Here is a 16,301-nt window from a genome sequence, read left to right as displayed (position 1 = left end):
GCAGCCATAGCCCCACGAAAACCAACACCGGCAGCAGCGCGCATCATCCGGCCGCCCTCCCGCGGACGACATCCGAGGCGGACGCGCCTGAGATTGGGGAAGGCAAAAGGAGGGAGGGGGAGAGGGGAATCGCGCGTGCCGTGCGAACCTTGCCGGTCCCCAGATCCCAGATCGCAGCCCAATCCGGCAACTGAGAGGGCCATTTCGACCTGCTCGGCGGCCCGGAATACCCTATAAGATAAGCGAGGACCAATCCTAGCTGTTCCATAGTGTGTTTCTGGTCATCAAAAACTTAAGTGCCAATTGGCCCATAGAGTGAGAAAGAATACAGCCGAGATTTTATTAACAATCATGCATTTAGTAGCTACGGATATTGAATCTTCCGTTAAAGGAAAACAAGGACCCGACGTCTATTTACGTACCTGCAGACCAGGCCCTAACTCGATCGCATCGTCTGCCTTATATGAGATCTTGAGGGACTGCTCACGGTAATACACCGTCATAGACCCAGGAGAGAATGCCTTGAAACTCGCCTTCTCCAGCCTCCCATCAAACCACTCCATGTCAAGCTCCAGATTACCTCTAAGCCGCATGCCCTTCACAGCTCCTTCCGACCACAACTTAGGAAGTGCCGGAAGCAAGTCGACCTCCACTGGACCTCCCAGGTCCGGCATCAGCGAACGCACCAGCATCTCCGCAATAACCGCCGCACCCCCAAAATTCCCATCCACGACGAAGATATTCTTCTCCGCGCCTGCTACGCCTGGCTTGCTGTAGCTGAGCAGGTTATCAAAGCTCAGCTCACCAACCAGATGGCCGATCTGCGCCTCTGCCTTCTCCGCCTTGCCCAGGCGGGCGTAGTTCAGGCCAAATAGGGCCGCGGTGAACTCGATATCCTCAAGATCGTCACGACCCTGCCTCCGCTCGAGTGTCACGCCAATAGCCTCGGCCAGGAGCGGAGTGTGCCGCAGAGACACCTGCGCCGACCGGCACAGCGCCATGGTGTGCGAGAGATGGCGGTGATATGGCTGCGCCTCTTCAAAGTCGTACAGCCACTCTTGTAGCTGCCCATGCTTGCCGACCTGGAGCGGTGGCAGCTTTGCTTGCGCGGCCTGGACTCGCTGGGCAAAAGCGGAGTCTGTGTTGAGGCGTTTTGCGGCGTGCACACAGAAGGCGAAGAGGTCACGTAGAAGCTCGACGTCAATGGTAGGCGACAGGCAGACTGAATGCTCTTCCTTATTACCATCTTTGCCGACTATGAAGAAGCTGTTCTCGGGGCTGACAGCCGGACCCGTGAGCAGCCAACCCGTTTCCGGGTCCTCAATCATGTAGTGCAGGAAGAACTCTGCCGCGCCTTTCAAGATCGGATAGGCTGTTTCCCCCAAAGTGTCTCGTCCAGGGTATATTCGTACATCTCTATCAGGTGGCTCGCCATCCACAGCCCCCCCGTCACGTTGAGACCGTATGACGTCTCCCAGCCCGGATCAGCGAATCCCCACACGTTGCTGAAGACGTGGGCGACCCAGCCATCGCAGCCGTAGCAGGCCTGTGCAGCATCTTTGCCGGCGGTGACAAGGCGCTTGAGATAGGAGATGAGGGGTTGCATTAGGTCAGGCAGCGCGCTGGGGAGCATGGGAAAATAGTTCATCTGGGTATTCATATCAATGTGGTAGTCGCAGCTCCACCCCATCCGGCATGCTTCCCCGTCGTTCCACAGGCCCTGCAAGTTCAGCGGTAAAGGAGAGGTGGCGCGTGTACCTGCGATGGTGAGGTAGCGTGCGTAATGGAAGTAGAGTGTGAACATGCCCGGGTCGGCGTAGTTGGAGGGCTCGAACTTCTGCCGGCGCTGGTCAGTGGGCAGACTCGCAGGCTCAGAGCCTGAACTGGGCCCGAGGGTGATGCTCATCCGACGGTAGAGGGGCTGATAGTCCGCCAGGTGTGCTGCGAGGAGATCTGCGACAGACAGTTTCGTGGCCTCCTCGATCTGCCGAGACGCTTGCTCTCTCCAACCATCGCCAGTCTGTTGGTAATTGGTGGTGAAGGCGAGCAGAATCGTAGCGCTCTTCTTCCCCCGCACAAAAATCTTGCACTCTTTGCTCTCTACTTCTTGACTGTCTGAGTAGACACCAACAACACCGTGACCTGTGACGCCGCAATTTCCATCACTGTGCACGGTCTCGAGAGCCTGTGCATCGAATTCGATCCTCCCATCCCTACTCCTGGCAGCAAATGCTTCATTCTGGCCTTGAATACTTACCTCGAGGTTTAGACCCTCCGGATCGTCGCTCTCAAAGCTCACTATAAGCACTTGATGTGGATAGCTCATAAAGCTCCTCCTCCGAACCCGATGTCCGTCGCTGTCATACCTTACCTCCGCGAGCGCCGAGTCGAGTCGCAGCTCTCTCTCAAAACCGCGTACGCCCTCGCTATCCATGGTGCCATTTACAGTGATGTCGAGCCTCCCCACGACCAAATTGGTACCAAAATTATTCTCCATGCTCTGGAGATATTTCTCTGACCTTCTCTTCCCTTCTTCGTAGTCGCCTGCAAGCAAGCAACGCTGTGTCTGCCGCAGCTCGGCCATTGGGTCAGCGGCCCGAGAAGCCAGGCCAGATCCTGCAGTGTGCGGACCCCCAGACCAGAAAGTGACTTCATTGAGGACGAAGGCCTCGCGGGAGGGCGAGGAGATGACGGAGGCTCCAAGTCGGCCGTTGCCGAGTGGCAGGCTGCCTGAGAAGGTTGTACAGGGGGTGGTGTAATAAAGACGGTGCTCTGTGGACATGCTTGCAGCGGAGAGATGAGGCGATGGTCCTTGGAATGACCTTAAATGGCTCTGTTGAGACATAGAACTAATGGCAAGGTGATTCGGTGGGAGCTTTTGTACTTGGCGAGCCTGGGGTTTGCTGTTGGGTTTGTTCCGTATCGGCGTAGGCTTTATGGGTGCACCTAGTTCGAAAGACAAGTAATTTTGATGCTGGCACCATAGTCAGACCGAGATTTGTGCCACTCTCCATCTACGACACCAGTCTCCTCGAGGTGCGGGGGTGGGGAAGAATGGCGCGGGGCGAGCTACTCCGAACAGGCGCGGCGGGAATATCGGACAGACTCGCCACATTGGAAATGGTTAAAGTCAAAAGCACAAGCCGCGCCTAGCGAATTGCCGAATTGCCGTGACCTTCGAAAATATGAAGCCAGGATCGACATAACTGATGGATAGATTCTGGGCATCTGGCGGCGAGAACTCTCGAGTCATAAGTTCTAGTGGCTTGGGCCTCGTTGGAAGAAGGGCCACCTTGCGATCTTCTCCCCATGGAATCTGCTAAGGCCGCTGCTCTGCCCACGGGCCTCAACAGTTTTGTCGTGTTTGTGATGTTACTGAGGAGTAGTAGATACTGTAAACGCTAGCTCGATGCCACAGGCGGTTTGCATCCGGCTGGGCCGTGCAGGGCAACAGTTGCCTAGATCTCATTCTCACCACATGCCAACATCCGGCCGTCCTGCTTCCTGCAACCTTGCAATATCCACCACAATGAAGAAATAAACAATAGTCTACACCCTTGAGGATGCCCCAACCGGCACAGTCAATCCTCAGCTCGTCCCGAGAAGACCAGCATGTTGGTAGGCACCAGCTCCGCCATGGCGAGCCTGAGCAACAAGCAAGGGCACGAGCAGAAGCACCGACTGAGCTACTGAAAATCTTTCAAACTATGCTCCAAGGGTCTGTTCTGGTCCATGTTTATCGCTCTGAGCATCATCATGCGGGCCTACAACAACGAGATCATCGGCAGCCTTCTACGCACTACCTTTCCAGATTTCCACACATAGTTAGATAACCCTTGCACCCTTCATCTTCCTATTAATGTACATAGACCAAGGAGGTAATTCTCGAAGACTTTTACAAATACTGGCAAACGAGTGATGAACCTAAAGACAGATGAAGGGCAAGAGCGAACTTGGAACTAGGAGAATCATACGAGCGAACACTTGTCGTGGTATGCTCACCGAGTGTCGTGGAGGAATATTGATTGTACTGTATTTGTAGCAGAAGAGGAAAATTGTGCCCTTAAGTTATAGAAAGCCGCACAAGCAATTGGGTATTCAGTTATAAATGATGAGCCGCTGAGGAAAGTCAAGCTCCATGTTAAGTTGCACAACTCCCAAGCATTGTTGTTCGTGATATATGATTCTGGCCAACAAACGACTCCGGGACTCACTTTGCTGCTTGTACTACTACTACAAGACGCTTTCCCAGCTTTTAGTCCTTAACCCAAGTCTGCTGGAGCTTCTCTAAAATCCAGGCCGATCTCCTGGTCCTCGAAGAGATCCACTTCAGTGCTAGCGAATTTCCTTGCCGGGATCCTCTTCGCAAAGAGAATATCCAGTTCCTGATAAGACCGGTTCCAGGTCTCAGGAAGCCGGAAGAAAGCCCAAAGAAACATCAAAAAGCAAGTACCACCCCAAACAAATCTATAACCCGAATCCTTGTTAGTCCCAGCGAGTCTACCGGTTATCATGGGGATTGATAAATACATACCCAACGTAGCCCTTGAGGTTCCACGCCTGTGGATTCATGAAGTACTGCTGGAGAACTCCCGCTACGATCCCAACAACACCGTTTGCGTTTCTTGCGATACAGATGGTCTTCTGGCGGAGTCGAGTGGATCCCATTTCAGCTGGAAGCGCCCAGCCGAGCTGCCCGGCAGAGAACTGGAATATCAAGGTCCAGGCTAAAGTAAGCACAGCTTGTGTCATGGCAATCCGTTTGTGATGAGTCCACACATTAAGGATACCAATCACAATGAGAATCACAGTCATTACTGCCATACCCCAGACGTATATCGTACGACGACCGATATATGGCATAAGAGCTAGGGAAAACTTAAGTTAGTAAACGAATCTAAAACGTAGAGAGTCGCAAATTGAGACTCACCAAACCAATTGACGAAGCATCCAAAAAGAGCCAGGAAAGTGCCCCCAAGGTTAAGGGAGTAAGTTGTAGATGTACCAACACCGACATTTTCAAAGAAGTAGGAGCTATTATAGGCAAAATTGATACCGCATAAGATTTGACCAGTTAAGACCATGCAAGCGATCTCGGTTCGGCGAAGCTCCGCGCCTTTGAAACAGTCCAAATATGTTGTACCCACCTCGTGCGTCTTTTCAAAATTATCAGTATGGATAATTGCCGCGAGCGTGTTTGTGGGGTTGATATTCGCTTTGGGGTTTTGAAATCGTCGTAGTGATTTCTCTGCGTCGTCCAAGTGGCCTTTCCTGACCAGATACCAGGGGCTTTCAGGAGCAAAATACACAAGCGGAATTAAGAAACAAGGCCACACCCATTGAATCGCGAAAGGGATTCTGTAGGCCCATGGATTTATATGGTTAGACAAGCCCTTTAATATGCCAGCTGCAATGAGTTGACCGATTATAAAGCACATATTGGTGAATGAAGTCAGGTATACCCGGAGAGAAGTGGGCAGAACTTCGGACGCATAGGAGGTGGCACAAGTGGTGAGGATTCCCCAGGGAAAGCTGGGGCATATTAGTACGGATTAAAGACTTGGGACTGCCGTAGCCAGAGTATACTTACCCGCAGATAAGCTCTCCAACCGTTAAAACAATCAAATTGGATGCAAAAAAGGGAAAGAAGATACCAATTATTAAGACGATGAGGGACCCTATAACAACACGCCTCTGGCCCCATCTTGGTACCATATAGCCGTTCAGAGCGGCTCCGAAAAAGCTGCCGACACCACCGGCTTGGCCCATGCCAGCTTGCCAGGCTGCGGTTAACTGATATCCACTCGGCGTGCTTGGCGTAACTCCCACGAAACGGCCGAATCTGATTTGAAAAGCAGCTAGCAAACCAGTTAGCAGTCAGATGCCACAAGGGTGCCATGGCCGTACGATATGCGTAGAAGCTCCCAAGCAGGGCAGTGTCATAACCCTCCATGATAACGCAGGCTGCGAATGCAAGGGACCACAGAACGGCATTAGGATAGGCTTTAAGTGCTGCCCTTGGGCCTAACTCTTTCTCATCGGCAAAGCCGATTTGCGCCTCGGCGATCAAAGCCTTTTGGCTGCGTTTCTCGTCCTGCGGCGGTCCATCGATATTTACGGTGTCCGCACCGTAACTGATGGTGGTAAGTTCGTTTTTCTTCGTGCCTCTCATGATGTAGGAGTCTGGGTAGCACAATCTTGCAACCCCGAATAGAAACGTATGATTTGGAAAGCTCTATTTATAGGCGTTACAAAGCTTTACTGCCAAGGACTACAGACATAAAATCTGGAGTTATCCCAGAGAAGGAGGATCTCGTGAGGGGGTTCTTATAGCTCTATAGTGGATAGAAGAATTCAGTTAAAATGACATTGAAGGCGGGGTAAACTGGTTCTCACTGTGATTCTTGAGGCGTGGTGGATCACAACGGAAACAGTGAGAGCTCGGGCCTCATGTGCGGCGTAATTCCCCTCATTCCTGTGTTGTATGGCTTGAGCTGCCGAAGCCAACAGCTCTGTCCATATTTTGCAGATCGCGGCCAATTGACACGAACACAGGCGCGCGGAGACATTTCTTACGGGTGGTTTCTCGGCGCAATCCCCTTGTAACTTGAAGAATCCATGGTCTACATGCTCTTGTACCAGTTTGTTACATGTCAAGTTGTAGGATGTCCGTACGGATTAGTACTAAGGGAGCCAATTGAGATGATTGATTAAAGAACTTTTCGAGAGATCGCTGCTGAGAGGGGTCTGTCGAACTGAGAGGGTGGTCAAATACTGTACCGCTAGCACCCCTCGGGACATGATTATCAGCATGAACTCGATCCCCTGCTGGTTAACTAGTTAACTAGGTATTTATACGGTAATCAGACAATTAATCTTTGTTCTTCAATCCTGTCAATTGGTTCCCTCAGTACTGGGCGTACGGGTATCCTTCGATCCGACAGATCAGTTGACCGAGTCCTAGGATAACACCATATGTTACGGTGTATTACTTCTGGTATTGGTCTTATTGTCCATATAAAAACAAACGAATTGCGGGAGCATGCTGAATAATCCTGACTTTGTAATGTAACTAGTTCCCCCCACGAACTCGTACAGCATGTACTGTACTGTACATTAAACCTGCAGAACGGAAATATCCATCTCGTCCAACGATCCTTCACTCGCTAGTCCTGCATTCCTGCAATATGTGACACAGCAGCGCAAGTAACGGCGGCTGCAAGTTTCAGATTATCGATCGTAGCGCGTTGCCACCACTTATTAAATCAGTGACACAGATACAGTCACCCCAAAACACCATACTAAATGCGTGATTTCGCAACTTTATATTTCAAAACTCAACACTGATTATCATAGTCTTGGGATACCTTAGTGCTTAATATATCATATTAGATATTTATATCAGGTCGAGTAATATTTGAAGCCATGACAATGTAGGGATAGATGTCGTCAAAGCAAGGTCGAATTATACTGGTATGAATTAGGAAGAAGTCTAACCACCGGAATCATCAGATAAAAGTGATTGACTAAAGAAGTAATCTCCAAGTGCACAGAAAGAAAAAGGGCCGGGTTGAGCCGTCCCCATGTGGTGTAACTGAGTATTCGGAGTACCGTACCGAAGTCGAGGTGTTACAGTACCCACATTTACATACAAATACGCAGGCAATCTGGTATTCCACGTAACAAATCCCTTGTCACTGAAATTTGTGTCTCCACTTTTCCACGACAGATGTCCACGTCGCCCGATCGGGGCGTCTTTTTGGTAATAGCGGCATTTAATCAATTTCAGAATAAATTAATTACGCTGTATATCCCAAACACTATGAAATCTTATGCTGCTAAAAGTTAAGTAGAATTCTCTTCTCGTTGTTGATATATTGTGACATGAAATAACGCATTTAGTATGGTGTTTTGGGATGGCCAGGGTAGACGGGAACTACGTTAGCGGTAATCTACCCCCAATAGAGTCTGTCATCAGACCATAAAGGTATTAAAATGCCAGGGGCCAACATTGTTTGGAAGATAATGCGGGGTTTTCCTAGCGTTTCCCTTCCAAATTCATCCTCGCACAGCCATTGTGTTTCGGGCAGATTTTCGGCACAATCAAAATCCTGCTTACTGAACAGGACATATGATTCCCTTGCGCACCTCATCAATGCGAAGAGGGTTAGTCGAGTTAATTTTCGTAATAAAGATATCCCGATAGTGACGTGACATTCAGACGGTGTAATGGAGAGAGCCAATTTTCGTTGAAAGCACTGTCTCATCGAGCAGCGGAAGGTGGTTAGGAAGTCAGTATTAGTTTCCTTTCGAAAAGATGCTTGAAAAGAACTTGCCCGCGGACTGTACAGATATCACGGCATCGTGGCAAAACGGAAGATGAATCTAAGCGACTCATCCTCATTTTACCTTTCATTCGTTCTCACAAAAACTTTGTATTGATCGTCTTCAATCCATTAGGAACGTAGATGCAAGAGTGAATGTCGGGAAATCGTGAGCCGGTCCGCACTATCAATAGGCCGAATTTACCGATCATGGAGGTCTTTCTGCAGTGACTGAGGAACCGAGAATTCGACCGGAATGGGCCAAGTCAACCAACCCCTGTGAAAAACATTAGCACGTTAGCCACCTGGACCTTGCATTTACCACGCATAGGTACACACGAGCAGGACAATTATCTCTTGGCAAAAATGGATTCTTGAAATCTCTCATAACCAGGGGCTATATGGCCTTAAGGAGTTCAACTTGCATCTAACTCCAAGCGCCATCACCTGATACCAGTTTCGACCGCTATGTCAGCCTGACGAGTGGTCTTTTTTAGCCTAAGTGTATAATCTAGAATGGATCAACACACCTTCTTTCCGGCCTTATTTTCCGCGGTTCTGAACCCAAGCCATCGCCTGTACAATTCCTTTCCCGTATGTGCTGTGAACATGTAGGAGAGTCAGTACATAATGTGATCGTACAAATGATGAAAGTTCCAAATACTTCCTGGTCCTCCATCGATACTATCTGGGGACCCATGATTGTGGATCCGCGCAAGCCCTTGGGGTGTCCACTGGCCATCTGCGTAAATCAAGTGCGGGAAGTGGACGGCTTTCAGTCCATGGTTTAGTGACTATAAAAAACCTGTCATTTCAGACGCGAGGCCTAGTCCGCGTTTTGCCTGGGCCTTGTGGATGAGATCGAGTAGGCGCCACGAGTGCCTGCCTATCGTTATGACTCTAGCGCGATGCGGAGTTTCTAGGCCGTGTTTGAAATTCTAAATCTTGCCCGGAAATTTCTATATCGTATCCTTGGGGTTGAATATAGGGAGAAAAGTGATGAGGTCTACCTCTTCTCTAACGCCCTAGTTGAAGTTGTTATCTTCTGGGGAAGGGTTCGGTGGCTCTGGGCCTATAGGTTTAATTCATGTGTCATCCTCCATTTTCTGCTGTGGTATGCAGGGTAAGGGTTGTAGATGAAGGGGTCGGATGTGGACTTCAAGGGCATCTGAGCTGGTTAGGTCTAGGAGGCTACCCAGGTAGAAGTTTTCATCTCTGAATAAAACAAAAGTCAGCGTAACTCAAAAGAAGACCGGGGATGTGATTCTGATGTTACAGACCTCCTATCATGCAGAAAGCCCATCTCATCGGCTCCCTCATCCTGTACTGTACCCTCAACAATAGAGTAATGGCCCACTTTCTCCCAATATTGACCTGGCTGAAGGACTGTTGGGTAGCGAGACGGCTCCATCCATCGCCATACTTTGTTTTCTCTCATATTCTAGGGAATTCCATATCTGAATCGGCCTCGTACAAATCCGGTTCTTTCCTGCATCTAGGTCTCCATATAGTCTATCAAAGATGTTGTTGACCAAATTAGAGCAGGCAATGGCTTGGAGTTGGATTATCGTAGACAGTTCATTACCTAGTTGGCCCTCTAAATATTGAAGTCAGTAGTTTGCGAAACGAAAAAGATTTTCCCTTATATATTCATAGAAATCGATACAACAGCGCAAGATTTTGCGGGTTAAGGTATTCCGGGTTTCTCAGCGACCCGGTTAGGTGGATTAAATCATCTCCTTCGGCGTTGAACAATTCAAACCAATCCATGCCGGTGGGAGCATCTTCAATGTTGCTCAACGAAGCTATAATTTCGGTGGCCTGGTTGGCATTATCAGCCGTGTTCGAATCGAGGGCCTGGTATGTACTGTCACAAGGTATATCAAATGAAAGACACTTGGGCATTTGGTCCTCTTTTGCGAGATGACTTGGTAGAGGGGAAGCTGGAGTTCCTGCATTATCTGGCCGCAAGTTTTGAGCCGTTTGATCGTCCAGGGATTGAAAGAATAAATCTAAGACCCAATTCTTTCTTGAGATCCCAGGGGTTTTGTAGCTCTTTCAGTCCCAGAAGACACAGTTTCGCTCGGTGCTCATGAAGCTTTCGAGCCGTATGGGGTCACTCGTCCGAATTGGATAGTATGAATGCACAATGCAGAAAACATATGCGTTATGCTACGTAAGAGTCAGACCTATCATTTTAGACCTGTTCTGGGTTGTGAGACTCTCAAGTGAACCAATCCATGCTGGACCAGGTCTTCTGATAATAAATCCTCAAGTATGCGTGTACTCCATGTGGCTGCGTCCAAGGCCATATTCCCTTTCGTATTTGGCGTTCCACTGGGTTGTTGTAAGTATAACGGCCGGTATATTAGAACAAAGATATCACTGAGCCAGTATTAGTCTATGATAATGCTCAAATTGCTGAGGTTGTGGTCAAAAGGGATGCAGCTTATTTATAAGCCATATGCAGCATTCCAGCAAGGAACCTCACGGGTCTATTCGGAGCTAGCTGAAAATTCATCTCCGACGGTAGACTTTTCTCCCAATCGACTAATTGCTGATGGAGTAATGGACACGAGAAGTTATTCAGTTTTGATTGCCCGGGCAGATATTAACTTGTGACAACCTCTCCTACTGCATTACTGGAGATCAGGATATCCGGCGGTCAAAAATTAATCGATCACTGTATGCTTACACATTTTTGCAAGTTGGGCCATCAGAATCACGTAAGAGACGTGGGCCGCAGGTGGCTATGGAAAGAATTCCGAAGGCGCAAGACAGTGGGCCTCATCAAAATCTGATGGCTGGAACTCTATAACTTCACAATCTTCGTTGCGTATTCTGGATGGCAATCCCAAAGCAGCCGAAGTCTGTTAATCATGAACCTTTTCCAAGTTAGGAAAAAAAAAACGGAAGAACATTCAAAAGTGGCATACGTATAAAGCCCACCAAATCCTTTTCCAAATTTTCTGATCGCGACCACCCAGAAACAATAGTTTGGACCTACATTATTAGCCTTATTCATCACAGACCAATGAAGAGACAACAAGGCACAACAAGGCACAAGAGGGCACAAGAGGGCACAAGAGGGCATAAAAGACAAACATACATGACGTGCATTCGCTTCTTTTGAGCGAGATCAGTCGCTGCTCCAAGCCAAAATCGAACATCTCGCTCCTCAGTTGCGGCTCCACGCCAGAAACTCAGTAAAAATAACGACGGTAGCAGAGCTATGGTGTCCGCTTCCCATCCGATGTCATAAATATCCTTCGCACGTTGATAGAAAGTATTTTTCGCTTGATATCGATCGTGGAAGCCCGTTGTAGCAAATGAGGTGTCAGATCATAGGCTGACGCCGATAAAAAGCATAGCCTGGAGCAACCAGGGTGCAATTCTCTTTTCTCGATAGTCATTTTGCACCTGTGCACGTTCTAGAATTGGGAAGCAAGAATGAAACCACTCAAAGTATGCATGTCAAAGCGCTTGACTTTCCTAGGAACATGGTTTTATGGAACGAATGACCAGAAGTTGTCGACCCAATCGAAGGCTCATAATTAGAACTAGAATCATATAAAGGTTCTTGATGAATTTGCGGTACTCCTGCGTCCTCATAATGATCGGTATCACTGGAGTCCCCACAGCTTTTTTGGATCGGCGTAGGTATCTGGAAAGTTAGCTAGGTGCACGGTTAGTCAGGATAAAAATGTATACTTGCTTTCCACGTCGTGACGGGCCTATCTCGCAAGACAGATTCCAGGCTACACAATTCCGGCATGGCTGTTTCTCCAGCACATTGCAGCGCACGCGGCGGGTGTTGCAAGATAAACAGGCCCTTTTCGCGCGCATGCGAGGCAAACCTAAATTTTCTCTCGCCATTTTAGCGCTGAAATCTGACGTTGCAGAAACAGCGTCACACTTCAATCACCTTTCCTGGTACTGCTCATTTATATTGTTTCTCCCAGTAGTTTTAACGAGCGGGGTATTTCGGTTTCTACGGTAATATACTGACCACCGCAAGAGTCCTGATTGTGCAGATCAAGGGTGCTTAAGCCTCGGTCGCAGACCGTCTGATTCTCGTTGGCTGTGACGGAATCGGGCCAGCTCATTTGGTGACGATATCCGTCCTCTCTCGATTCAACCAACGAAACCTTCACGAGCCAAGAGGCCGAAATGCCCAATACGTAAATCACGTCCCTGCGTAAATTTAAACCATACCCCAAGTGGTTTAATCAGCGCTAAGTTTAAAGTCTTTGGCAACTGACGCCAGTGACCGAAGTGTTGTATCTCCGATCGGTTCAATCGTCGAACATTCCAGGGAATAACCAGCTTGATCACTTGGACCTCCATCATCAATATACAAACTTGGGGGAAAGCTGATCGCGTGAAAGATGCCAATAAGCTCCGCCACGCGAACCGGGCAAATCGTCTTTCACAGTTCTTATGATGGCTTGGCTTGTTAACTCATATAGTGTTTGATTCTATGTCTTTTCGAGCCCATAACATACCAATATCTTATTCAACCATTCAAAGGCTCAAGTGCATATGGACCCCAACGAGCCCAAAATGCCCCGCTCAATGGCTTCCGTCGTCCGACCCAGTGCTTGCGAGACTACACAGGCCCCATCGCTTCACTCGACCCTGCTGGAGGAAATGATAGGAAATGTGTGTATCAGGGGCATAGCAATTTGATTATGGATGGCTTTTTTAAGCACCATATTTGTTTTCTCCCAGGAGTCGACCGGATTTAATCCACCATTTTCTAACGGGGAAACTCTCGGTCAACAGATCAACAGACTCATCAGCCGGATCAACGGTTGAATGCCTAAACTGCGCTAAGACAAAGTCCGAGATATTTGCCGATGCTCCCTGGTCCTCCGTAGAAGGAAACCGTAGATATTGTATTCATGTGTCAACTATGATCTGCCCGCAGACGCCCCGCCATAAATTACCCGCTTGGCCACTTCTACAGAGACACGGACCTCCGCAACCTAGGGATCTTGGGCGTAGGTAACGCGAGCGGTTGGACCGAGAATTCTACCGAATGGAACGTCGCAACGCAGGTGTGACGGAAAACATGTATAAACAGTTCAACCCGAGACATTACAGTCTGGAACCTACAATCACAAGGATTCGCTTTGTGTCACCATGATTAGTCCTATTCTAGTTGGCATCACTTGCATTTTCGCACAAGTTGCGGCCCAGTGGACTTGCGGCGGGTCCAGCTATACTCCAGGTTCGGTCAACTTCACACAGACGTGCTACGACGCTGTGCAGAAATGCATCAACCAATTCGCTGTGAATGCCAGCCTGGTAGATTGCCAAGATTCGGCAGGCAACCTCTACATGCAGCAACAGGCATCTGGGGGCAGCAACAGCGACTATACGAGTGCCTTTGAAGACATTCTTGAGTTTTGTCTCCTTGACGGATGGACGACGGGCACCTGGGATGATGGGAGTGATGGGCAATGGTACTGGATGGCAGCCGAGGCTAGGTGCTACTCAGCAAGCGGAATCATTGGGACGACTGGCCCTGGATTCTGTATTCAAGACCGGACGGACACGGTTCTCAATGGCTGTTACCCTCAGCCTGAAGCCAACTCTGGCGCACTGCAAGTTCCGCGTACGACGAAGACTCCCAACGGCTTTACTTCATCCGGCCGCGGATGGAACTCGTGGGGAATCCAAGCGCTCTCTAGTCCCACGTCAGTCATACCAGACTGGACAGGCCTGAATCAAAAGAGTGTTCTTGACCAGTGCAGCGTGCTCGCTGGGTCTAATTTTCGCGCAATGGGCTACGACCTTTGCAGCTTGGATGCAGGATGGTCTACGAATGACGTCGATGAGCACGGGCGCATTCAATACAACGATGAACTATTCGACCTACCACAGCTCGCGCAGCAGCTTCATGGGATGGGACTGAAGCTGGGTGTGTACGTGATCCCTGGAGTCCCCTGTGGTGCGGCTAACCACACAATCAAGGGCACGAATATTCATATCAGGGAGGTGCTAAATGGTAATAATGACGGGCTTGATTACTGCGACTGGGACTTTTCAAAGGATGGGGTGCAGCAGTGGCACGACTCCTTGATCGAACTCTGGACATCCTGGGGCGTGGACATGATCAAGCTTGACTTCGTCACACCGGGGAGCCCGTGGAATGGGGCGAACCTGATGTGCAACACCAGTCCAGTAGCTGAGGCCTACCATAAGGCGATCCGAAATTCTGGTGCCCAAGTCCGGCTGGACCTCTCGTGGAAGCTGTGTCGCAACGAGACATATTTGCCTGTATGGAGCTCCCTTGCGGAGTCAATGCGGACGGATCAGGATATCAACAATTACGGAACCAATACCTTCCTTGCCTGGCAAGTGGTCCAACGCGCAATTGACAACTACCGCCAGTACATCTCGCTGCAGAAGCAGCGAAATGTTCCTATCACAATCCACCCAGATATGGACAATCTGTTTGCATGCAACCCGCAGAACCTGACGGGTGTGAGTGATAAGGAGCGTGTCACCGTCATGAACCATTGGCTTGGCGCAGGCGCCAATCTGGTTCTTGGGTGTGATCTACGCCACATCGATGAATTGGGCATGAAACTGCTCACATCCACTCAAAGCGTAGCATTCGCCAACTTTGCCGCCCAAAATCCGATGCAACCGCGGAACCCGGGGACAGGTAACAATCTGGCGCAGCAACTGCAAGCTTGGATAGGCGGTCCAGATGAGACGGACAAGGCCTATATTTTACTCGTCAATTACGGACCAGATCAGGGCAGTGGAGGTTTCGGTACGTCGCTGGAGGGTGTGCAGAAGGTGTCCATCTCACTGAGTGATCTGGGTATCGCCGGAAGAAAATGGAAGTTTACGGATGCCTGGAACGGTAACTCAAGCACGGTGTCAGCTTCATACATCGCATATCTAGATGAGGGAGAGTCTCAGCTGTTATACCTGGAGGGTTAGCGGAGGTTATCTTCTGAAGTTGAGTCTACAAATGTATTGTGGCGAGCTGGAGGGATAGCAAGGCAACTGGTCAATGAGTGTTTGGGTGTTTGATGGAGCTTGCCAGATGGGGGTTTCGGAACGTGCATAAAAAGGGCGATCTCCCAGCAGATGGAACTTCTTCTTCTTTTCTTCTCTCTAGATTTAGTTGGTTCGTTGAATGCTACCATGTTGATTCGATATCCTCATGCCTGAGTGTAACATGTATGATCTATCTACAGATTCACCTGAGAAGTTGTACACAGTGACAAATTTTGCAAACTTTGCGTACTTTGATTTCGACTTAAAAAATACAAATAACAAAGAATATTTGGGACACATAATGTACATGGGACGGCCAAAGAAGGTACTGAAAATCAAAGAGCAAGTTGATCGTTTTAGTTGTGCTATTGCATGAGTTGACTGTGCTGTTGACAAACTCGTCAATCGTCAGCCCCCCAGCTCCATCGTCTATCAAGAAAGAGGGAACGTGTCGGAACAATACCAGCTCAAATTCTGACATGGGTTATTTTTAATGTTTGTGAGTGAATAAGCGGTGCAATTCTCGGCATGATTCCTCAGGTGCCTCCGTGCCCCCGCTCGCCTTCCGTCGACCAAATTGACAATGAGGAATATAATAGGATACAGCATCCCACTAATATGCCCTCATAATCCGTTATTTCATTTAACCATGGGCTCTCATTATGACTCAGATCTTTCAATCGTTTTCGAACCTGCGCTAGGCGAGACGGTTGCCATCGACACTAAGAGTTCGTCTCTAGTCCTCTCCGCCGCCAGCAACAAATTCACTAGACCTCACCGCCCAGGTTAGCCAGGCTCTTTGTAAATTTGACAGAAGTTATTTATTAAGCCTCTCCGACGGGGTTGAGCTGCACCAGGCCTTCGTGAATCTGTCTTTGTTCTCTTGTGACGCCCCGACAGAGATTTCCATATTTAAATATCCGCTACCTCTCCACCTTCAAGGCCCCTGGAATGATG

The 16,301-nt window shown here is 49.1% G+C and overlaps 6 protein-coding genes across 6 annotated transcripts; 1 reads left to right on the top strand and 5 right to left on the bottom strand.

The window, feature by feature from the left end:
* Positions 1 to 410: 410 nt before the first annotated feature.
* On the bottom strand, positions 411 to 1,328 carry N7458_000522 (glycoside hydrolase family 95 protein; the record flags this gene model as incomplete). Its single annotated transcript, XM_056903916.1, has 1 exon — positions 411 to 1,328. One exon carries the CDS (start codon positions 1,326 to 1,328, stop codon positions 411 to 413), a length of 918 nt encoding a protein of 305 aa, XP_056771683.1.
* A 29-nt stretch (positions 1,329 to 1,357) lies between these two features.
* Positions 1,358 to 2,782, bottom strand: N7458_000521 (glycoside hydrolase family 95 protein; the record flags this gene model as incomplete). The annotated part of the gene is made up of 1 exon (XM_056903915.1): positions 1,358 to 2,782. One exon carries the CDS (start codon positions 2,780 to 2,782, stop codon positions 1,358 to 1,360), a length of 1,425 nt encoding a protein of 474 aa, XP_056771682.1.
* Positions 2,783 to 4,262: 1,480 nt separating this feature from the next.
* Positions 4,263 to 6,172, bottom strand: N7458_000520 (uncharacterized protein; the record flags this gene model as incomplete). Its single annotated transcript, XM_056903914.1, has 5 exons — positions 4,263 to 4,467; positions 4,535 to 4,868; positions 4,931 to 5,532; positions 5,591 to 5,858; positions 5,908 to 6,172. 5 exons carry the CDS (start codon positions 6,170 to 6,172, stop codon positions 4,263 to 4,265), a joined length of 1,674 nt encoding a protein of 557 aa, XP_056771681.1.
* Positions 6,173 to 9,974: 3,802 nt separating this feature from the next.
* Positions 9,975 to 10,636, bottom strand: N7458_000519 (Transcription factorfungi; the record flags this gene model as incomplete). The annotated part of the gene is given in 3 exon segments (XM_056903913.1): positions 9,975 to 10,379; positions 10,398 to 10,496; positions 10,547 to 10,636. 3 exon segments carry the CDS (start codon positions 10,634 to 10,636, stop codon positions 9,975 to 9,977), a joined length of 594 nt encoding a protein of 197 aa, XP_056771680.1.
* Positions 10,637 to 11,784: 1,148 nt separating this feature from the next.
* Positions 11,785 to 12,200, bottom strand: N7458_000518 (Zn(II)2Cys6 transcription factor domain-containing protein; the record flags this gene model as incomplete). Its single annotated transcript, XM_056903912.1, has 2 exons — positions 11,785 to 11,988; positions 12,036 to 12,200. The coding sequence occupies 2 exons, from the start codon at positions 12,198 to 12,200 to the stop codon at positions 11,785 to 11,787; spliced, it is 369 nt and encodes a 122-aa protein (XP_056771679.1).
* A 1,269-nt stretch (positions 12,201 to 13,469) lies between these two features.
* On the top strand, positions 13,470 to 16,134 carry N7458_000517 (glycoside hydrolase family 27 protein; the record flags this gene model as incomplete). Its single annotated transcript, XM_056903911.1, has 2 exons — positions 13,470 to 15,111; positions 16,046 to 16,134. 2 exons carry the CDS (start codon positions 13,470 to 13,472, stop codon positions 16,132 to 16,134), a joined length of 1,731 nt encoding a protein of 576 aa, XP_056771678.1.
* Positions 16,135 to 16,301: the final 167 nt, after the last annotated feature.

This window comes from Penicillium daleae (assembly GCF_028827525.1).
Source record: "Penicillium daleae strain IBT 16125 chromosome Unknown utg000001l_segment0_segment0, whole genome shotgun sequence".
Taxonomy (NCBI): Eukaryota; Fungi; Ascomycota; class Eurotiomycetes; order Eurotiales; family Aspergillaceae; genus Penicillium; species Penicillium daleae.
The sequence above is the reverse complement of the archived record's forward strand: the minus strand, read 5'-3'. Positions and strand labels throughout refer to the sequence as shown.